The 24,635-nt window shown below is 34.5% G+C and overlaps 1 protein-coding gene across 1 annotated transcript in view; it reads right to left on the reverse strand.

Annotated features, from left to right (window-relative positions):
* The window catches only part of LOC118193542 (teneurin-m-like), an 826,904-nt gene that overhangs the window by 272,515 nt on the left and 529,754 nt on the right, over positions 1 to 24,635 (reverse strand). Inside the window, exon 4 of the mRNA XM_085808642.1 lies at positions 1,512 to 1,694. Coding sequence (XP_085664768.1) covers positions 1,512 to 1,626 — 115 coding nt within the window. The 5' untranslated portion in view covers positions 1,627 to 1,694. The remainder of the gene's footprint in view (positions 1 to 1,511; positions 1,695 to 24,635) is intronic.

The following is a 24,635-nucleotide window of genomic DNA, read 5'->3' on the forward strand; positions in this document are numbered from 1 at the left end:
CGTAAAACTTTAACGAAATTGTGATTAACAAACTCGGGATTTCAAAACGAGCAATGGCAACACTCAACGGGGGGCGGGAACCTTTTTATCTCCAGCCGCGCGGAACTGTGTATCGGAAATTTTAAAGATATACTCATTTTAAAATTATTTTGCGACATTGCTATTGAACTGAATTTTATGGTTTTAAGTGCAAAGAACATGATATTTAATAAAAAAAGGTAACACAAAAAATGTTAAAAAAACGCCCTTTTAGACGTAATTTAAAATCTGAAAACTTTCAGATTTTTTTTGGGGCGGGTGTATTGTTCTTTATTAAATTATGATAATATTGTGAATTAATCAAGACTTATTTTTAAAGGAAATATTAGAAACTAGTAGCACTAACTACTGATACGCATTTAGATTTCACACTTCGTCTTAGTAATTTCATATATACGGTAAAGTATAGATATCATCTGTGAAACAAAAAATCGAGCTGTATTGTAAATTTAACATATAATTACTTAAAGACACATGTAAGGAACATTATAGTGACAAGTATATTTCATTTGTCACAGAACAATGTTTCGATCCATTTTCGAATACTAGCGGTACGGTTTATGAGTTTAGGTTCATTTTCGGATAGTGGAGAAATCTGCGAACCCTGACAACCTTCTATTCTCACCCTTCTAACCTCGTTGGATCAGAACAATTAAATATGCCTTTACATTTTTTTTCTGATTAGATGTCGTTAGAGCTAGGCAGTGGCAGCTTCTCATATGAATCAACTTCGCATATGCGAATCTAAACATTTTCGTAGTGTAAACGTTGTTTGGCACTTTCCCAAACAATCGCATCAGCTGGCCGTGAGAGGATCCGTTTAGCTGGCCCTGAAAAGGACGGCTGTTTTGAAAATTCTTGAGACCATAGGTTAAATCGAAAAGTACAGAATATATTTCGCACGTTTTCTTTCCTTCAATCTAAACGCTATTCTGTTGAGTGACTTGAAGTCTTTAGGTCCCAATCACATTATCTTTCGTCTACGCAGGACTTGACGTCGAAAGGGACAATTCTCAGAATCCGCACACTTCCAGGAAACCCATGTAGCTAGGTTACCATTTTCACTTACTACAAAGACTTGAACGCCAAACAGTAATCGATTATTGCTCAAATTGGAGATCACGTGAGGCTTCAGAAGTAGAACTTTTGTCTGAATGGTTGTCTCTACCCGGGACAGAGCTTCAGCCGAGACATTTTCGTTGAGGTTTGAAAGAATCTCGCGTAGCCGCATCATCTTAGCGTAGCTAGGCGAGACATTTACGGTGAAGTTTGAAAAAAATCCCACGTAACCGCAACATCGTTCCGTAGCTAGGCGGGATTTCGCTTTCTGTGGGGCTTCTCGTTTATCAGAAAAGTCCCGTCTAGCAGGGACTGTAACCATGTGTGAATAGAGAAACAACAGCCAAGGTTGCATTTGTGGTGGTCAAACAGTACAATTTTTTTTTTTTTTTCAAATAAAAGTGGAAACTGACCTTGATTGACGAGATTCACTGGACAAGGTATTCTAAGTTCCGGTGACTGGGGTTCCCTTTGGGGGATTTTTACCTCCCCTAAGCTGGGATTGCGCTTAAAACCGAGACTCGCCATAGAGCAGCTTGTTCCGGATCTTCAGAATCACAGCGGCGTCACCCCTCTCAGGCATTTGCAGCGTCCACCTGAAATGTGAAAAGAAAAGCATATTACAAAGATTTCGAAGTTTTGAAAATGTGACAACAAAGTACTTTTGTTGAAAAATATGTCGATATGTCACGGCATATGTTTTTGTATAAAAATGAAACGCTCTAATTCTTTTTTTAAAAGAATATCTTCTATATTACCAAATAAAGCGATTATTTTTTTCGCCGTAATCCAAGCTGTTTAACTTTTGGATAATACGCAAAATGATTGACCAAATCTGTATCTTCAGATCTTTGATTTATCTGTATCTTCAGATGTATAGATCTTTGATCAAATCTGTATCTTCAGATCTTTTGATTGTATCTTCAGATCATTTGATTATGAAGATTTTCAGATCAAAATCTGTATTTTTAGATTTATTTGGTAGTATAAATTAATTAAATCCATTTTCAGATTTTCTAGGGCGTTATTCGGGCTCATTCTTAATGAAAACAAAGGAAAAGTACGTAAGATTGGACTCCAAATTATCAAAATCTTGATTCTTTCTCCAAATTCCTGCCATGATAATTAATTTTACAACAATCCTTATTAATTTTCTAAAATTGCATCCTTGTGTGGCGTAAACTTTCTGCAGTATCAGCGAGTTTAAAACTACTGTGCTCTGATAAAGTTTTGGAGGGAGAAACATTAAAAATCAAATTAGCACCCCTGGCCCCCCCCGAAATTCATTTACAAGTCCTAACTGGTAATGAATAATTAGAGTACCATATAACATTAGAGGAATGTGCTATTCCTTGCATATAGGGGAATGTGATAATTCTTTACATTCTCTTCCATTTAAAGGGCATCTGGGGAGATGCACAAGACGCACTCGACAAATCCACGTAGTGACGAGTAATCATTCATCTTTAGTTCAGATGTCACTATAGAGATTATAAATAAGGCTTTTTTATAACGGAGAAATATGAAAGATCAACAGCGCCCTACACGAGTTTCCAACCAACGGTTTTTCAATTAATAGCTAGATGTGTTAACGATTTACATTATGAGGGCACACGCGGTGGATGATGATAACTCCTCGCAAGTGTAACAAAATTACTAGATTTCTCTTTTTATTAGGAGAGACAAGATATCAGTTCTCAACGCCCTTTGCCACAGCTAATAATTAATATATATATATATATATATATGTTATAATAAGTTGATAAGACATTGCAGAAATAAAACCAAGCTTCAAGTATCTGTTCAATAATTTATTTTTATGTTTACTTTCTATATTTTTTATAAGAAAGGACATATATCAAGCTTTCAACCTGAGCATTTCCACTCAAGTGCTCTTTTCTAAAGGCAGTAAAAATAAGTATTTCAACGAAGACTAAAAAAATATACTTTTCCTGTCTTCAGAAAGATATTCTGCTTTTACATGCATACGCAGCCAATTACTTTCAATCATAAGAGGCAGAGGAATATTTTTATTGGAAAAAACTGAAGTAGAATATGAAAACTTGAATAGTGCTCGCGTTAAGAATAACTTGCAATGCTGTTCGGTGATACATCTTTAATAAACCAAAGGAATGGAAAAGAAATAATGTTTAAAAGGCTCACGATGAAAGAGTAGTTTGATTATTGCGAATTCGAGTGAAATGTGAATTAAAATAAATTAACACTGAAGTGAAAATAATTAAATTGAAAAACGTTATTGAAAAGTCTTTGCAATCGTTAATTAACCAATTTACGATAGCTATTTTTCGAAAAGTATGTTTTAAAGGTAATAAAATAGAATACCTGTTTTTATAAACAATAAGATATAAGAAAAATTTAAGCTAAATTTATGCTGTGATATATTTTTTCGCTACTTTTTTATTATTACTGTCCCCGTTATTTTTAAATGTTGGCGAGATTACCGATAAATCGCCAAAGGATGTCCGGCCGGCACGGGAAAAGCTTCGGTTTGGTTTATTTAATTAAGGCAAAGCACGCTAGAGCTACTTGCATAAGAAGAGAGATGCCTTCTTCGAGAACGTTCTAAGAGAAACTGGCTCGTATATACGATACACATGGGGTAAAACACGAAAAGCCTATGCACGCAGCCACTTTGTCAGAAATACCAGTGTTCAGCGACTTTATCCCTCGACCGCTTGTGGGCCTGGAAAAGCTCCGAGTAAGTACGTTAGGCTGCTTTCAGGCGGCGACGTAAATGCCACAGAGGCATAGTCACAAGTAATAAAATGCGGGAATTCCGTTCACACCTGCGACACAGGGTCTAAGCCGCATCCACTTAGACAAACTAAATTTGCGCATGCGTGGATGCGTCTACAGCTTTCTCGCTCTCTTTGCCCATTCAGGTTTCGTGCGCTCGCTCTGATTGGTCGACGCTTATTCCAAGTCAGCATAAGTTACAAACTTCGAACTTTATCCCAAGAGCCCTAAACAAGAATTTGTGACGTAGCAGAGAGTGGTTGCCTGGTAACGCAGCTCGGCTTAAGCCATTTACGCCTTTTACACTGTCGTCTGAACGTAGCTTTACCGTTGTATTTCTCTCATATTTCCTACAGTTTTCTTCAAAATGTGTTACTATTTTTTGATTAAAGAAGGAATGAGGAAGGTTATATACCATTCTTCCAAGAAAGAGGAGTTTTACCTGCATTAGAAAATAAGAAAATGCCCAGAGAACGAAACTATTTATGAACAAAAGCATATGGAGGAGTAATTGGAAAAGCTGCAAATAAAAAAAAAAATCCAAACGCTTCAACACCTTGGAACGAGAAAGTGCTTTTGATGCTGTATTAAATGTAATCGGGGATATATGGCAGTCGCAAACTCCCTGCAAGAAGTAAAATTTTTTGCTATGTAAGTTTTAACTTTTTCTTAAGACTTGGCGATATCATTAGCGCCGTTTAAAAAATTAGAGACGTAAAAATATGAAAGAATTATTTTCCTTTTTTTTGAGACACTAGGCAAAAATGCATTTTTTATATTCTGACAAAATGGAAGTAATCAGTATAATCTCTATTTCAGATTTGAACAAAACTTTATCAAAATATTATATTTTGTATATTTATTAATAACTGTTTCACAGCGAAGTCACCCGAAACGCCTGTGCATTCGGCATATCGCCCGAACGCCTGCGTTCCTATCTACCTGATTATTTCCTACATCACGTTAGTGCACGGATTATTGGTTTCGGAGTTGTTAAACGAAATGCCAGTCATTCTTTTGTACCGAAACAATTTTGAAGCTCTCTTATTTGAATGCATCTATTCTGTCCTCTGTATAACGTCGACGTTTAGTTACTGATGCCTGCAGCTGAAATCCTGTCCTAAAGTGAAATTGCATACAATGAGTGAAACAGCACAAAGATCCCCAATAAAGAAGTAATCGCTTAAGTAGGTTATTATTTACGACGTAGCATTCTACGTGGCCTGGGGGAAAGGAAATACATTCCAACAAAAATTTGTATACACGATCGTTTAAGATGTTTAAGAGAAACAGATTTTGGCTTTTGCGGATGCGAAAGAGTTAAAAAACGCAATCCGCAATTATTATATAAATTCATATCTGCATAAATTATTTTGACTGTTTACTTATATGAATTTACTATGTGATTATGATATTATGATTATACTAAGTGAATATGCAATTATAATATAAAAGTTAAATTTATATGAACCTGAATTGTTTTGACTGATTATTTACATAAACTTACTATGTGAATATGATATTATGTTCTTCTACTTATGATAGTGATGAGAATCGTCATCATCGTAAAGTTTTATGATTTCTTATATTAGAAGAAAATATCGCATTATCCTGCGCTTGCTCTCGTGCTGTAAGTAGAAGCAGGTACATCTAGCACTGTAAGATCTGTTGTTCGATATTCCAGTGAGGGCATTTTCACTCTCCAGAAACTTTTTTCTCTTTCTTCTTCCAAAATTGTCACTTTTCGCTCTCCAAAAACTCTAAATAAGTTTACAGTAGTGCCTTAGCTAAAATCTAGTGGATGAGAATTCATAACCACTTAGATTTGGTCGACTGGGTTTTGTGCCTCATCTCATTCGCCCTTTAAATGGGGAGAGTAAAAAGAATTATCGTGTTTTCGCATGTATGTGATAAGATATCCAGCTAGCCCTGGAAAATGCGCGATTCGAATTTATACAAGGACATACTTCCTTTCTTCCCAAAATTTCTATATGTTTCTACCATATAAGCATAGATTATTATGAATGCATTTATGTAAGTATAAATTACAGAATTCGAACTACTATTTATTTGAAACTTTTTAAGGTTTTGTAGCTTCTCATTATGTGAATTTATCTTTCTGAAATAAATATTTTTCTCGATAGAATTTTTTTTATTCTATCGAGAAAAATAGCCTTACAGGAAGACTCAATTCATATTAAAAGAAAACTTATTCGGAATTCTTACAACTTAACTACTATGTTAGAATCATGTTCCAGATGTATTTGCATTACTCTCATCCCTCACTTACGCCATAAGTTACATCTAAGAAAATGAAAATACCTTCAAGGAAGCTCAATATTTACTTAAGGAAAATAATGTAACAAGTGCGAAGAAAGTAGAAAGTAAGGTACGAGTTTTAACAACAAAGAACTTTAACCTTGAATAAAGTTCATAGGAGTGTTGACACACGAGAAAATATTCAGCATAAAGCATTATTTTAGAGTGAATTCATTTTCTAGTTTAGTTCTTAACGAACTAAGAAATAAGAATTCATAACACATTTTTCCGAGAAAACACTATACATATAATTAATAAGTATTGAATATATGTATTTTGTTTTTGAAAGATCTCTTCAGTACTTGGTGCACTTAACCACTTTACTTCCTTGTACGAAGTAAAGGAAGTATCGTAATCACAAAAAGTTCTGGGTACCATATCCCAACAAAAAATATCCATTTTGAGCGCTATCGAATGCAGTTTAACGATGTTTCTGCCTGACATCTGTACGTAGCCACAGAATAAAGGACTCTTTTTTTTTCAAAAACGAATTATAAAACTGATTTAAAATGGATTTAGAAGAGATTTTTTTCGTGGCATCTCTACGTACACGTACGTCTGCATGAATATATCTCCCGTAATATCATCGAATACCATATCGTTCAGATGGGGATCACGTGAACTTTCAGAAGCATAACTTTTGTCTGATTGGTTGATCTCTAACCGGGACAGAGCTCCATCCGAAACATTTTCGGCGCGACGTTTAAAAAAATCCCGCGCAGCCGGTACATCGTTTCTGTAGCTAGGCGAGACTACGCATCCAGGGGGGCCGTTAAAACCAGTGCTACCAGAATCTCGTTTCTCAGAAAATTTCCATCTAGCAGGAACCGTCGCTAGATGTGATAACCTCTTTAGCGCGATTTATGAAACCGTCGATCGCGAGCTACTGGTTTGGCGTTCGCTGCACTAGAGTGTTCCTAGCCAAAACACAATTGGATGAAAGCTATGTCCGGCCTAGCTATGGAATGCTTTCTGAAATAGAACCAAAGATGTTTCATTTGAAGCACTTTCCCTGGTACCATTTCTCTGAAGAACTGGTTTTCATGTAAGTAAAAATATCGGGAACGGTTTCTTTTGACGCGCTGAGGGTAGCTGGTGGATGTGATGCCACTTCTGAGCAATGGCCTTGAAAAAGTATATATTTTAAACATTTGAACGCATTTTTGTTTTCTCGATGAAAATATTTCGACGAAGTCATTTAAAAACAGAAAACAAGACGAACAAATGAAGATGGAAAAAGAAAAAACTTCGCAGTGTTAAAACAATAAGGTAAAAGACAAATGAAAAAACATTTTGTACTTTCAAAGGACCGTTTTGAAAAACGTATGGAAAAGTATACAAATTGTAAAGCTTCACAGGAATATGTACTTTACAGCTTAAGAAAACCAAAATCTTTCAAAAATATATTTTTGCGAACATTTCAAATTTTTATGGCAGTATTTTGTACGAGAATGTTTTAAAAACTATGAGAGATTACTGTTTTCGCTTCCTCTTCCCTGATGTTTTGTATGGCGATGTCTTCCATCGCTTCGTTTTATCCCAGACGATTTTAGCGGACGCATTATTTCACCCCTAGTTTAACCGCATTTGCATGTTTTCTTAGAATTACTTTTATTTAAAACACATTTCTTTGTTTTCTTCAAACTCTACAAGTAACTTTCAAGATATCAATATTTGCGAAAACAAATATTAGTTATTTATGGAACAAATGAACGCAGTAAAATTAAGTAATTAGAGAACAATAGGAATGGCTTTGAAAAGTATCGCTGCTTTATAATTTCAGCTACGATACAAGTGTATGAAAATTTGAAAATACTTTTGTAAAAAATACGAAATATTTTACAGATGTAAAGTATCGACATTGTATTGAAACTGACAACAAAGACGGTCTTAATCTACTAAATCGTTCCTAACAATGTTCCCTCGCACGAACACTTCTACAAAGAGTGCAGAAGAAGAAAACTTAGATTTATTGTTACTTGCTGCGGGTTAGAAAAGATCTTAAATGATTGGGGCAAGCGAGCAGCAAGACTTGAAATTTTGTGATCAATATTGGCTCATACTGCAAAATAAACATCTATAAATAACCCGAAAAGGGGATAAAAAGCACATAGATAAGTCTCCTTAACACAAAAGGAATAATACAGATCATCAAAATCACTCGCGGAGCAAAGTTTAAAGCAGCTCAAATTAATGCTCCAGTAACAGATCACGTGTGAAATAGGCCTATGGTTTTGAAATATGCGAATTGACTGACTGACTGTTGCTCAAAGCCTCCCATTTACAAGGTTGCTCAAAAGAAACAAGACGTCTGAAAGCTTTAAAAAAAAATATAAAAAAATTTGAAAGCTTTTAGATTCTATATTACGCCTGAAACGTTTTACGTTAACGTTTAACGTTTTGTGCCTTACGCCTTTATATATTAAATACCACGTTCTTCGCACTTAAAGCATAAAATGCAATTCAACAGCAATATCGCAAAAGAATTAAAAAAGAGCGTATCTTTAGAATCTCCGATGCACAGTACCGCGCGCTGGAGATTCATACATGCAGATTCTTTATTATTTAACTTTTTTAAATATAATGCAGGACTCTAATATTTGGTGGCAACAATTTGAAACGTCAAGTGAAACACCGTTTATAGTGAACGAACGCAAAATGCCAAAACTAAATTAATAGCCCTTCTAGGCAAATTGCCCCTTTGGGCTAAAAAATATCCGACAGTTTTAAGATTTTATACCACGTCCAAAGGGACATTTTTTAAAGTTTTGTGTGTTACCCTTATTTATTAAATATAATTTTCTTCTCTCTTAAAACACTAAAAATTCAATTCAGCAACAATACCATAAAATATTTAAGAACAGCCTATCTTTGGAAATTCCGACAGATAGTCTTGCACGCTGGAGATAATTTTTTCTTTTTTCGTACAGTGTTGCTATTCCTCGCTTTAAAATCGTTGAGTTTGTTAATAAAAAAATCGTTTGTTAATAAAAAATCGTTTGTTAATAAAAAAATCGTTTTACACAATTTGAAATATACAATAAAATATTTTAAAACCACATATCTATATAATTTCCGATAGACAGCCTCTGCATGCAGACATTCCTCTCTTAGTCAGAAATGCTGGAGATAAAAATATTCTTCCCCCTACAACGTTAAAGGCTTCTGGCTTTTGAGTTTGTTAATCAAAAATTCGTCAAAGTTTTAAAAATATGAATTACACAATAAACCAAATTGGAAATTCAAAATTCGGGCTTCCAATTGGCCATCTTCGTGTGCAGGACTACGTTATTCAAAATCTGATGACTGTAGGTACCGTTGTTTTTCACAATGCGAAAAACATGCATACATCCATGCATTATTTAATTTCTTTAGATATACAGGGCGATAATATATGGTGGCAATAATTTGAAAGGCGATTCAAACTTTTACAGTCATTCTATGCGGAATGAACCCCGTTTTGAGACTAATAGCTCTTCTGGTCTAACGCTCATTTGGGCTTAAAAATATAAATAAATAAAAAATAAATAAAACGAAACTTAAAGGTTTCGGATTTTAACAGACGCCTAATAGGGTTTGTTAAGGTTTTCTTATGCTCTGGCTAAGCTCGTAGTCTACCACTCACTCCTAATAACTCATTTCTTTTTGTCTTTTTAGCTTTATTATTAAGCGAGACTTCTTTCGGATTTACGCTACATAAAATTCAGCTGCAAAATTATAAAAATTTCAAACGCAGCACAGCAGTATACGTTTATAAATTCCGATGCAGCGTTAAGTGTTGGCATAAACGTTTCAGTTCTTTCCAGCTTTTCTCAGTTCATCATATCAGTGTTCAGTTTTCTTACTAAAATATCTTTACGAAACTTTTTTTGTCTTTTATTATTAGCGTTTTATGTGTGTACAGTATTCATTAAATATCACGTTCTTGGCGCTTCCACACTATGAAATTCGAATAAAGAGCAAAATCAAAAATGTTTAAAAACAGCATATCTTTAGAGTTTCCAATGGACAGTCTCGCGCGCTGGAGTTGAAAATGTTTTCAATCGTACATTGTCGCTACTGCTCGCTTTGAAATCATCGAATTTCTTAATTAGGAATTTGTTTACATAAGAAATCCCAAATTCGGGCTTCTAGTTGCCCGTATTCGAGTGGAGGGCTACGTTATTCAAAGTTTGATGGCTTTGGGTACCATTGTTTTTCACATCGCGAGAAACATGCATTTATTTAATTTTTTTTTAATTGTAATACAGAGCGATAATATTTTGCGGCAACAGTCTGAAACGTGATATGCCGTTTTTAGTGATTCGACGCAAAATGCCGTTCAGAGAATAATATCCCTTTCGGGATTAACGTTCTTTTGTGTTAAAAATCACTTCTATATAGAAGTGGTTTCGAATGACACGTTTTCGAAGGCTTATATAGGTCTTGTCTAAGAACTGCGAAACGTAATTAATTTGTGATAAAAATCTTCACTAATGTCAGCAGGGGGGATCTAACCATACCTTCGATTCCATCTTATTTACAAGTCAAACTTGGAAGATAAGCAACAGAATACAGACAAATAAACTTACAAAATGATGAGAAATACAAAGTATTATAATGCAGGAAATAAACGTAAATTATTCTACAAAATTTATTAACTAAAAAGACTTAATAAAACACTATGAACACCTATAAGATTCACCTATAAGAATTTTAAATACAAATATTAACAAAACAATGTTCTATTTTACGTAAAAAGTTGCTTTATTCGTAACTCAGAAATTTTTCGCAGTCAAAATGTTTTAGTGTTTGCTAAGAAATTCATGAAATGTTTTACGAATAAATCCGATTTCAAGTTTCCTTTTGAGCTACATAGAAACCTAGAGTTTTTATGCCTAGTTTCTTTTTAGAAATGGATAGTTTACAAATGCATTTTATTTTTAGTCACAGAGTTGAATGAAGCTTTACGTGAATAAATTTTATTGAATGCCATTGCAAGGAATAGCATCCCAGAGAGAAAACGGCATTATATAGGTAGGTATGCCATTCCTATGAAAATGGAAAATATATGAATATTTTATGAACACTAAATATTTTATTGTATGTCTATTTATGGCTTTTTTCTTACTCACTGTGAACTTCTTTTCATCTATTTTACAAGTAACTGCTTCAAATTCCTCTTCCCCTCTCAATTCAATTGGTTTTTGTCATATTTCTTTCCCAAAATCAGCAAATTTAATGAAGAAATTAATATGCTACCTTGACTAATAGTATATTAGGTTTACCAGTTAAGATTGTTCTCAGATTTTCTTCATATAGTGGAATTTTTTTAGAGCATTTTAATGCCAAAATGTAACATCTGATAATGCCGTATCTTTATTGAAACACATAATCATTAAAAAATTAATAAAATTAGAGTTTAAAGGCATGAACATGGAAGCTCTATATTGATTTCATTTTAGCCTTTGAAATAATATTAGCGGTTGTTAATGTAATAAATGCAAGCAATTACACGATACATTTTATGTTACAAATGAACATATACTAATCAATTTCCTATGCAATGAAAATGCTTGCATTTTTCTAACCCATATAACGACATAACATCGGCATAGGACTGATATGTATAGGTACAAGTAGGTAAGAAACCAGAACTTAACCGGTCGTACAGGTACAATCCCAACGCATTAACAGCGCATCTCCGCCCGCAATTTTGATAGAGAACACCAAGAGGAGTCCAGCCTCTCTTTCTTAACACCAAATTACATGAGTGGACTTTTGGCTCGAAATTATTTTAAGTGATCCTATGTGACACAGACACTGTACGCTTAAGTTTCGTTCAGACGGTGGCTTTAATGTAAGCGATTTACGCAGAGCTTCGTTGCTAAGCAACCAGGGCTTGCTACTTCATAAAAACTGGCTTAAGGATTTTACCTGAAAGTTCCGACTTTTTCAAATTTAAGAGAAGTTCGTCACAGCGAAGCAAACATCAGTCGATGATTTCGCAACTTCCTTTTCCCATATTGGCTATGGCTTAAACACTGCAAAACAGGTGTAAATGGACTTAATGCTTTTCATAATATTAACCACAAACCACTTTATGACGATAAAACCACGAAGCTTTATAAACATCCATGCCTGTTTCGTGATTGTAACCCAGGTCCATCGGTACGACGGCCTGCATTCCGAATCACTACAGCAATTAGGGCGTAGTAAAAGAATCGATACAGGTAAAAGACTGACACGGCATAAAATCGACTTCGGATCAGTACAGCGCAGAGAAGACACTATCATACAAATAAGAGTGTCATAGCGTAGGCAAACCTTTAAGTCTAATCAAGAAGGAAATAATGTTATTGTTATTTTCTCCAGTACAAACTGCAGAGGATTGACATAGACGTAGGATAAATACTTGCATAAAAACAGATACTGACCTGTAGAGGATCGAAACCGCTTTTCCAGCTGCAGTTTCGATCCTATGCTGCCAGAGAAGCTGTTGATCCTATGCAGTTCCAATCCTGTGTCTCATTCTCAAAGAAAATTAGGCTACTCTTTCACGGAATTGAATTCGGGGTGTACAAATTTTGACTGCGCCCTGAAGGCATAGTGGTTAGGGGAGGTAAACCGCTGAGTTGGCTTCTGACCCAGGTATAGATATATCCATGCAGAATTGGTTACCAACTCGGCGGGAGTCAACCACTAGCTACCAGGCTGCAGCCCTGGACAGCCCCGGGGAAGCCTGACTGCGATACCAAGGGGCACGGGTTCGAATCCCGGAGAAGGCATGGATGTAAAGTTGTCTGTCCCTTCATAGGAGATAACGGTGGCCGCCTATTAGATTGCCCCCACAATAAAATGGCCACCACTTCTGGGCTTAGAAGTGGATAATGCCGCTAGAGGCAAGTGCCGCCCGCCATTACGGGGGAAAGAAAACTGTCAAGATGGGAGGAATGGCTTAGCTTTTATATTTCCCTCCCGTCAATAAACCAAATTATGGTCTAGTGACGAATTATAATTCACCGCATCAGTTTCCGTTGCAATTTAAGACACGAGAGAAATTTACGAACGAGGAATCAAAGGAAAAGAACCCGTGCTCTTGTCGTCATTGAACGCTGGGTTTTGATATTAATCGATCAATCTACTGATCTTTGCAACAGTAGCACATGCCTGATAGGCTTCATTCTTTACAGATTCCGCTTGCATGGAAAATGGAATCATATATAAATTCAATCGTATATTGTGTATTCAATTTCAATAAAAATAAGGAATTTTCGTTTAGAAAAGAACTCAAAGAACTAAAATTTTTAATTAAAAGTACAATTTAGTATAGGCAAGTAAGCTGAATAAATGAAAAATTATGTTCTTTTAGAAATGATTTTCATTCCTCGTTTAATACTCTATTTCAGGGGCGGACCAGTGGCAGAGCAGTCGATAAAGTGCCGAAGGACCTGGGTTCGTATTCTGGGAAAGGCACGGATATTTGAAAATGTATAGTGTCTGTGTGGCCTAGGGGTACTCTAAACATGCGGCGAGCCGAAAGTCTTCTCGAGAGATTGTGGGTAGAGGAGTGGCAGACACTAAAACTCGTCCCACCGGGAGGCTCTCAATCAAAATTGGGGCAGAACTGAGCTAAATCGCAATGTCACTTGTAAGATGCTCAAGGTTGTTGCTAACGGCAGGCGTAAACTTGTGCTTCTTGCCACAAGAAATTTTCTAGGCTTGGGATGTGTGTGGTTCAGAGAAGTAAGCATTAGCAACAACAACAACAGTTTGGGGTTTTTTCCATGTATATAACGTGTATGCGAGCCAGCTTCCCTTAGAAATTCCTTCACGAAGACATTCCTCTTCTTAGGCAGATAGCCCTCGAGGTTTTGCAATAATCACATAAAACAACAATAATATATTTCAAGAAAATATATTCATTAAGCGTACTGTTAATGTTTTACTCAAATAAATGTCTTGGTTTTTCAAGCACAGATAGTGATTTCGTTTTACGAAGTTATTTGAAATTCAGCTGGCTGTTACTCATGTTTAAATTTTTCATTGCTTTAAGCAACTGAAAGAAATAATAATATACCTTGTATTTTTGAGAAGCTATTAAATGAATTAAGATGAAGGAATCTGACGTATTTTCTAGCTCATAACAATTATATTTACAGGTTTGTCTCCTTTAACTCGGTGCCATATCGATCGGCCACGAAACAATGCGTAGGTGCTACTGCCGCTATGCATACGCTTCCTGTATGCGGAGAAGCTTCCTGTACGCGGAGAAGTTGAGTTCAGTGGTAGTTTTTTTAGTTTAGAGATTAGCTAGAGTGCGACCGAATCGAGTCGGGAGCTGCACTTTGGTGCTTTGCCGTGAAGCTGTCTTCACCGTTCTAGCCTGAAGGCCGCGTTGCAGATTGTTTCGGCGTGTTTATCGCAATTTTTTGACGACTGTAAACGTGTGTTTGTAACTCTCCTGTGTAATACTGGTGAATAATTTGCGTTGATTCTTTATCAAGTGTTATCGTCAATTACTCCAAATCTTCGAAGTACGCAAACTCACGCGAATCCAATATTATTGGTAAATTATTTTCTTAACTTGTTTTAATATGAAATTCTTTGAGAAAGATTCGCCAAATAATTGATTGCACTAATAATCAATAAGAATTAGAATTGAAAAAAAAAAAAAAAGATTTTTTAAAAGCGGTATAATATATATGTTGATAACCATAGAATTCTTCAATAAAAAAATTTTAACAAAAAAGATTAAACAGTCGATATTTGAGCTAACATCAGCACCACCAACATATATTGAGAAGAATAGTTATACCATAAAATATGCGTGTATTGTTATGACAACGTGAGTGAGGGCATAATATATGCATTGATTTCGTAAATCTTTATAAATATAAAACTCTTACAAGCTATTAAACAAATGAAGAAATAAATCAAAAATTTAGCCTTCGAGGTGCACATAGTCGGGCTTAGGACTACATGTGTTCAAAATTTAGTGGTTCTAGGTGCTACTGTGTTTCTAAAGTAAACGAACTCAGACACTCACTGATAAATTCTTTATTTTACATTATCAATCAGAGATTATATCAGAGCTATGACTTACTTATGTGAGCTTAGTGTATATTTTATTGATCACAAAGAGACAGAGTTAGAAAAAATAAATCACCTCTTTCGGGTGTTAAAAGTTTAATCCGTGAATAGATTTACCAACAATATCCCGCTATTGCCTCGTCACAAATTTCGGAGATTCCCCATCCAGCACATGTGCTAAGGAAGCGTGGTTGGTGGAGCATCCCTCGTACTGATGTTAATATCCCTAAAACCGTTCACCTCTTTGGGATCGCCGAAAACTTCTCTAATAAAGAAGAACTGCGTTAGTGGCCTCAAAGCCTTATTTATTAAACTCGCGTTTCCTCGCCTAAACCCTAAAAGCCTGCTCTGGGTGCTGTGGATTTGAGCCGTCTATAAATAAATAAATAAGGTGCGAGCACTCTTGTAGGGTGATGCGTGTACGGGAAGAAAAAAGGGCCTCGAATTAAATTAGTTCGTGTAGCCCTCTTAAATAATTTCCGCTGGATAAGGCTCTTTGTGTAAATTATGGTGCCAGGGTTGTCATGTTAAACATCTCACAATGCCGTCGCTCTTTTTTCAGAGCTGAATAGAAACATTTCGGGGGAAAATTGGCTCGCGTTAGAAAGAATAAAAGTATATGTGCACAATTTATAGAGCCTTGCTAACACTAAAAAGGAATGGAAGGAAATATTAAAAATTCGAAAGCAAGTTATCTTAGACTACAAGTTCCAGAACAACACTCTGCTGTGTAATTCAGTGTTCTAAAAACTGCTGTCAAAGTTTTTGAAGTTGAAATTTGTTTTTGAAAAAAATAAAAAAAACTTGAAAGAAGAAGGTAAAGATTATTAATCCTTTGGGATCATTTTCAAATATTATAGTTTTATTTATAATTTATTATTCATTATTAGTCCAAAGAGGAAATTTGTCCAGAAGGACTATTAATTTCGTTTTGACATTTTGCGTCGATTCACGATAAGCGTTGTTTCACTTTTCAAATTGTTGTCACCGAATATTATCACCCTGTCTTATATTTAAAGAAATTAAGTAATGAAGAATATGCATAAATGTATGTACGTTTCTTGCATTGTGATAAAACAATGGTATCTAGAGCCATCCAATTTTGAATAACGTAATCTTCCACCGAATATGGGGAACTGGAGGAACTAATTTGGAATTTGAAATTCGTGTTATTATCGATTTCGTATTTTGTAACACGTTAGCGAATTTTTCATTAACAAACTCATCCATTTAAAAGCGAGCAATGGCAACACTCATCGGAGGGGGAAAAAAAAAAATTATCTCCAGCGCGCGAGACTGTGTATCAGAAAATCTGAAGATATACTCATTTTAAAATTATTTTGCGATATTGCTGTTGAATTCAATTTTATGATTTAAATGCGAAGAACATGATATTTAATAAATAAAAGTAATCCACAAAACGTTAAAAAAACGCCCCTTTGTACGTAACGTAAAATCTGAAAGCTTTCAGTTTTATTTTATTTTTTCTTATTATTAATATTCATTATTTATTATTCATTCTTTATTATTTATCATTTACTATTGATATTTAATTTATATTATATTCTTAGTTGTTAATCATGTAACATTTGATGTAGAAGTTATGGATGCAAAATTCATTCAAAACTATCATATAGAGATTCTAGGTGCCCATATTAGGGTGAAGGACTACTTTATTCAAAAGTGGATGGCTCTATGTACCGTTGTTTTTCCACAATGCGAGAAACATACATACATTCATGCAGATTCTTCATTATATAATTTCTTAAAGTATAATTGAGGTCGATAACATTTGGTGGCAACAATTTGAAAAGTGATATTTGTAGTGTTTCAATGCAAAAGAAGCAGAGAACGAGTGCGACGTGTTGAATATGAAAGCTTATTTGAGAATAATTTGGTTATTATTTAGCTGTTATTCTATTGGCTAACGTTCACTGTCTGAAATTATTATTGTTTGAAATCTTATGTAAGTCTTTGCGTTATTAGCGTTACGTAAAAATCATGTGATAACGATTTAATTTGAAATGATATAGTTTAGAGATGTTTATGATAAGCAAATACTACGTTTGGAACACAAAGGGGAAGGAGATAAAATAGAGACTTAAAGGGCTATTGCAAATTAGAGTTAAAATTTCGATTTACATGTTATTTTGTCTTACTTGTTTGTATGTACTGCTAAGGTTCACTATAATTTGTTTATACGTATTTTTAAATTTCATCCATCATTTCATAATCTATAAAGGTTTTGCTTAATTACTACTATTCGCAAACAGAATTGCAATTTATTAGCCCGAAGGGGCGTTAGACCCAAAGTGCTATTAGTCTCAGAACGGCATTTTACGTCGTTTCACTTTCTGAGTTGATTCACTTTTCAAACTGATGCCACCAATATTATCGGTACGTATTATAATTAAACAAACTAAATAATGAATAATCTGTACGAGTTTTCCTCGTATTGTGATAACAACGGTATCTAGAGCTATCCAATTTTGAATAACGTAGTCCTCCAACCGAACATTTCACGAAGACCGAATTTTTAATTTCAAATTTATTTTACGAGATTATCCGCTTTAGATTTTGTGAAACTTTAACGAATTTTTGATTAACAAACTTAACGATTTCAAAGCGAGCAAAGGCAACACTGTAGGGGGGGAACAAAACATTTTTAACTCCAGCGCGCGAGATTGCGTATCGGAAATTCTAAAGATGTGCTGTTTTTAAAAATTTTGTGATATTGCTGTTTAATTGAATTTTTATGTGGTTTAAGTGCGAAGAAAATAATATTTAATAAATAAAGATGACTACAAAACGTTAAAATAACGCTCTTTTGGGCCTAATATAAAATCTGAAACCTTTCAAATTTTCTTTTTTTTCTTTTCTCTCTCTCTTTTCTTTAAATTTTCCACTTTATCTTGCATTATACCTATTTATCTTCATATAATGAACAAATATTTAATAATTACAATAGTTTTAATTCACACAAAAATACCAAAATCAATATTCATAAAAGACCACAACACCCATCAATGTATTTAAAGGCTTATTATTTTGATGAGTTTATCTAAGTTCACTAAAAATAGGAGCTTATCAGAGAACAGAAAGAGAGCTTTGATAAACGTTATAATCATCAGAGAAATAAGAATAGAAAAAAGTAAACGAAATGCATTTTTCCAAATTCTATTTCCTGGAAGCGAGATTGGAATGCAACCCACAGATCCATCATCTGAAAAGCCATTTCATTATTAGCTTGAAGAAAAAGCCGCATTATCGGCAGGATTCATCAAGAGTAAATAACTTTAAAACACGCTTGTTAAATAAAAGTTGTAAAAATATCCAAACAGCCAAGCTGGAAGTCGCCATTTTAGACCATACTCTAATGAAATATCTGGCATGCAATATTTTCTGTAATTGTACTATTGACTGTAACGTTAAATTGTTTAAAATATTAGAAGTACTTTGATGTTTGAATGAAGACTAAACAATTCTGCATCGAAATATATAATATAAGATAATATAAAATTTTTTTATCATTTACAAACTAGATGCATTTTAAATTATATCAAACACAAAAAAGTGCTAAAAATTTACACTATTAAGAAGATAAATTACTCATATTACTCGTGTTAAAAGGATTAAAGATTTATAGTATTAAAAGACATGTATTGCATTAAGAGCTCTTAATTTGTTAAGTACTTATATTTTGAAGTCAAACTAAAAATCATATGTCATAAATTACAGTGAAACACTTTAGGGCAGTCTGCCCAAGTGAAGGTATCTTCGTGGAGGACTTTCTGGGGAAAACTGCTTAATATTTATTTCACGTACGAAGAAGGCTACTAAGATATCTATGCAGGCAATGCGTTCCGAGGGATTTTATGTCATTGGAATAGCAGGATAACTGAAAATGGCTATTTACTGAATAGCGTGGAAAGAGAGATTTTCCGTTATCGTGCGATACCCAAACTTAGTGATCACGTGACTGCTAAGTTGCGTAATAGCGTGACATAAAGTAACTTGCTGGCCTCAAAATTCCCTAAATGTTCCTGTAAATATGTTTCTTACGTCATAAAGAGGTTAGCATACCCTGATATGTTAAACGTGGTTTATATGAAAGATATAAAAAAAGTCTAATAAATGTTAAGGGACACATTATTTTCTTACGTTTTAGAAAGAAATATAAATAATTGTGATAGTTTAGTAGAAAAATACATATATTAATAGTAAGTATTACGTTCCAAATGCATTCTCAGAAAATAGAATATTATGCGAAAAAGCATTGAACGAGAGCATTGTGATAACGATAATAAATCGGAATAGGAGAATAAGAGGCAATAAATAATAAAATCTTCTATAGCTTCTTTTTTTTTTCTGCTATAATGCAAAATAATTTTTTCTTTCTTTTTTCTTTTAGTCCAAAGGGGCTTTGTCCCTGAAGTACTATTGTTTTCGTTTTGCGATTTTACGTTGGTTCACTATAAATGTCCGTTTCATTTTTCAAACTGTTCCCACCAAATTGTACAGTCCTGCATTATATTTGAAGAAATTAAATAATGAAAAATCTGCATAAATGTATGCATGTTTCTCGCATTGTGATAAAACAACGGTACCTAGAGCCATCGAATTTTGAATGACGTAATCCTACTGCGAATATGGGCATGTGGAAGCCCAAATTTGAAATTAGGAATTTCTTTTATTATCGATTTCATATTTTGTAAAACTTTAACGAATTTTTTATTAACAAACTCAAGGATTTCAAAGCGAGCTATGGCAATGTTGTACAGAAAAAGGATTTTTATCTCTAGCGAGCGAGACTCTGTATCAGAAATTCTAAAGATATGCTCAATTTAAAACTATTTTGCGATATTGCTCTTGAACTGAATTTTATGGTTTAAGTGCAAAGACCGTGATAATTAATAAATAAAGGTAACAGACAAAGTGTATAAAAATGCCCCTTTAGACGTAATTTAAAATCTGAAACCTTTCATGTTTTTTTTCTTTCCTTCTCCCGATAATCTTTTAACAATTGTATTTCCGAAGCTTAGGATAAGTAACTCGTACAGATTATAACTTTCTGTAAGGATTCTTGAATAAATTATTGGCCATGGCTGTTTTAATTGGTGATCTACTCACAGTTTTGATGTCAAAATACAAGCTAATCAAAGAAACTGTGAAAGCCTGACAGTGCTTTATACGAAATCCACGGCAGTGCAAAGAACTACAGTAAAAAAAGTAATACACGTATGATAAATTTTGAAAGCACATGATCTCCAATATTCGCCCAAAATGTCCTATCAATGTTAGTGCGATATAAATTTTCTGAATCAGAAAAATCAATAATCTATTAAAATAAACAATGTCAAATATTTCTTATCGCTCCGAATTTTGTACATACACAGAGGATTTTTAGTACAATTATAGGCGAAATTGTATTTTTCTGTAAAATGTAACATGGTAAATCTAGAGAGACGAGGCTTGCCGAAAACGTTATGCTACAGAGGCAAGTCCATTTAACATGAGTAAATGGCTATCATGATAATTTGGCGAGATATTGTCAAGCTGACAACGGTTTTGGTGACTAAATTTTTTCCGACGACTTTGGGGAGATATCGCCAAAATTCACCAAATTTGGCGACCATTTCCCAAGTATCACGGTAGCTTCGTAACGACGTTGCAAACTGGTCGCGGATGTCGTTGCAAAAACGTTGCAATATGTCGTCTTTAAGACGTCCAGATGTTTTGTTGCCCAGATGTCCACTGTTTTGCAACCGTTGCAAAGACGTGCTTATTACGTGTTTGCAGATAAGGTTTATGTTAAATAGACGTCGTTATTGCGCCTTTCTCACGTTATATTTTGGTTGTGAAAGCATCGTATGACGACGTCTTAATGACACCTAAATGTTCGCAGAATTCAACCTTTTTGCAACAGTTGTGAAAACGTCGTTATGACGTCCTTGTGTTACATATTAACTTATGCAGAATAAAAAGCTTAATAATTAATGTATTTTTCTTCTTTTTTAGTTCTTATTTAGTTTAGTTATTTGAATATTTCTTATTTTCTCCGTTTTACCCCAAAAGTGTTGGTCTCTGTACTCTGTGAGTAATAAAGGGTAAAGTTAACCCTTCTTATTTGTGTTGTCTCTTCCACGCCCACACGAACATAAGTAAGCTCCCTGTTCCAATTCAGGATTACTAGACATTTCCAAAGCCATTTAGAAGGAATAGCAGTCCTGATAAGCGTACGCAATAAAAAAACATTTTTATCTCCAAAGCACGAGACTGTGTATTGGAAATTCTAAAGTTATGTTCATTTTAAAATTATTTTGCGATATTGGTGTTGAACTAAATTTTATGGTTTAAGTGCGAAGAACATGATATTTAATAAATAAAGATAACCCACGAAACGTTAAAAAGCGCCCCTAAAGCCGTTAAAAAGCGTAATGTAAAATCTGAAAGGTTTCAGATTTTTTATATATGTAAATTCTTGTAGAGAAGTAGTAGATGAACTGACTTGTTAAATCTATGTAAAAAGGCAAATATATCTTTATACTCAAGAACTTCGAGTCATTAATTCCCAATCACATTATGTTTCGGCTACGAGAGATTTGACGTCGAAAGGGACAATTCTCAGAACCCGCACAATTCCAAGAAACCCACGTAGCCAGGTTACCATTTTCACTTACTATAAAGACTTGAACGCCAAACACTAATCGATTATCGCTCAGATTGGGGATCACGTGAGGCTTCAGAAGCAGAACTTTCGTCTGATTGGTTATCTCTATACGGGACTGAAGTCCAGCCGAGACATTTTCGGTGAGGTTTGAAAAAATCCCACGTAGCCGCAACATTGTTTCCGTAGCTAGGCGGGACTTCGATTCAGGCGGGGCTCTTTTTTCTAGGAATCCTCCCGTTTAAACCAGTGCTACCAGAATCTCGTTTCTCAGAAAAGTCCCATCTAGCAAGGACTGTAGCCATGTATGATAATCTCTTAACATTTGAATATAAAAAAACACGGAAGCCTGCTTTTTAGAAAAGAGGATTTCTTGCATCACTAAGAAATATGCAGTGTTCATGAATCTTTACATTACAACACAAGCATCAGAATCTCAGACACAATTAATTCAAGTATAATTAAGTTTTCTTGTGTTCTACCTCACTAGTAACATAAGGTCAAGTGCACGAAATTTATGGTGACTTGGAGCTCAGATTTGTGTTTGCAGTCGGCATGAGCCTTGGACATTTTATAAAAGATATAGGACTTTGTCCACCTCCTTTCCAGCATTGAAGCAGATTTCCCCATAGCAAGGACCTCAGGATCTCCTACGGCTTCTTCTCTAAAACCAAGCCTCTCGACATAACATTCGACCCGTCAGTATTATAAGTACCCCCATACAGCAAAAACATTTCAAACACCTAAGCTTTCTCCGGGATTGGAACGCGGACGTAGCGTTTAAATAACATCGCTATAAATTGATAAAATTTATTGCTGAAATTTATTGCAATTTTCAAATTATAAATTGATAAAATTTATAGCTGTTACAGAAAAAAGTTGAACATATCTTGGAAGTGAAACCCATATACATATAATTGAGAAATCAAATAATAAATAATAAATCCGTCATATTCATTAAAATCTGCAAATCTCTTTATTAAAATAAACATGAGTTTATAATCAAATTGAGTTTAGAAATTTGAAAATTAAGATTATAAATTATTAGTCGCGCAGTATGCTACGAATATACAAGGTGTTCCAAAAATTTGGTTACAGTCTTTTAAGACAGATAGAGTACGCCTGGAAGACGAAAAATCACATAGCACTGAATGGTCGGTAACGCTTTCCTGTTGTGGCAGTAAAGACACAAAACACAAGAAACGAAGGACGGGAACAGGGTGAGGAAACGTGTTTATTATGCTTACTACAGCAGAAACCAAGAAATTAAAAAACAAAAACCAACAACAATATTCATCAAAGGATGAATTAAAGTTCACGGCATCGAAATTACCACCCCAGACAATGATGCAGGCCTCACATTTCTGGAGCATGGAAGATCTGGTGTTCTGTAAAATAGCTGGCGTGTTCCGGACTTCCCCAGCAGCTACCACGATGCGTGCAACAAGTTGCTAGGTACTGTTTAAAAGGGGTTTCGTACACCGGTGTCTTGACGTACTCCCAGGGAAAGTGGTCAGTGCAAGGGAGGTGTAGTGATCTTGCTGGCCAATGCACGGGAGCACTCCTGCCGATTCAATATTGCGGATACGTTGAGTTCAGGTGGAGACACACATCAAAGTTATTAACGTATGCAAAATTTAATATTTCCAACATTTTAATTGTATTGATCATAATAAACACGCTTTCTCACCCTTGTCCCGGCCACCCTTTCTTGTGTTTTGTGTTGCCACTACCGCGCCAGAAAAGCGTTTCGAGCCATGCATTGCTATGTGATTTTCCATCGTTTAGGTGTACTCTACCTTTCCTGAAAGTTCCCAACCGAATTAATAAAACATCCTGCATATTTATCTACACATATGAGATATAATATATATACTATATAATGCTGATGTTTTCCTGAAAAATAGTAGAAAAAGATTATACCGTTCTAAAATTTCTTGAGAAAAATATAAAGAAAAATTTCTAACATAAAAGAATTTTAAGATAATTAAAATATACAAAAACTTTTAAATTTAAAAACAAATTCTTAATGAAATGGTGTAGTTATACTGATAAAAATTAATTATGAAATCTGCATATAATTTATTTATATTTTAATGGTTCAGATCGACTTGTCACGGGGTAATCATATGAAACATTAAACATATCAACAAGTAAGGTGTAATGAAAAGACGATCCGTTCTGTTTGACGATTTGTGCCTAAAATCGAAAATTATAAAAATAAAAATAAAATAATTTTAAAAAAAACTGAAAGTTTTCCGATTTTATATTGCGCTCAAAGGGGAGTTTTTAAACATCTTTTGTGTTAGCTTGATTTATTAAATATTATGTTCGTAGCACTTTAACTATAATGTTCAGTTCAACAGCAATATCGCAAAATAATTTTAAAATGAGCATATCTTTAGAATTTCCCATGCATAGTCTATCCCGCTGGACATAAAAGTTTTTTTTTTTTGTTGTTCAGTGTTGCGATTGCTGGCTTTGAAATCGTTGAGTTTGCTAATCAAAAATTCGTTAAAGTTTTACAAAATAGGAAATAGATAATAAAACAAATTTCAAATTCGAGCTTCCAGATGCCTATATTCGGGTGGAAACGTACGTTATTCAAAATTGGTGGCTCTAAGTACCGTCGATTTATCACAATGCGAGAAACATACATACATTTATGCAGTTTCTTCACTATTTAATTTCTTTGCATATAATACAGGCCGATAATATTGGG

The sequence above is a fragment of the Stegodyphus dumicola genome, chromosome 1 (genome assembly GCF_044657685.1).
Source record: "Stegodyphus dumicola isolate Sdum_Otavi_A_Nest chromosome 1, ASM4465768v1".
Classification (NCBI taxonomy): Eukaryota; Metazoa; Arthropoda; class Arachnida; order Araneae; family Eresidae; genus Stegodyphus; species Stegodyphus dumicola.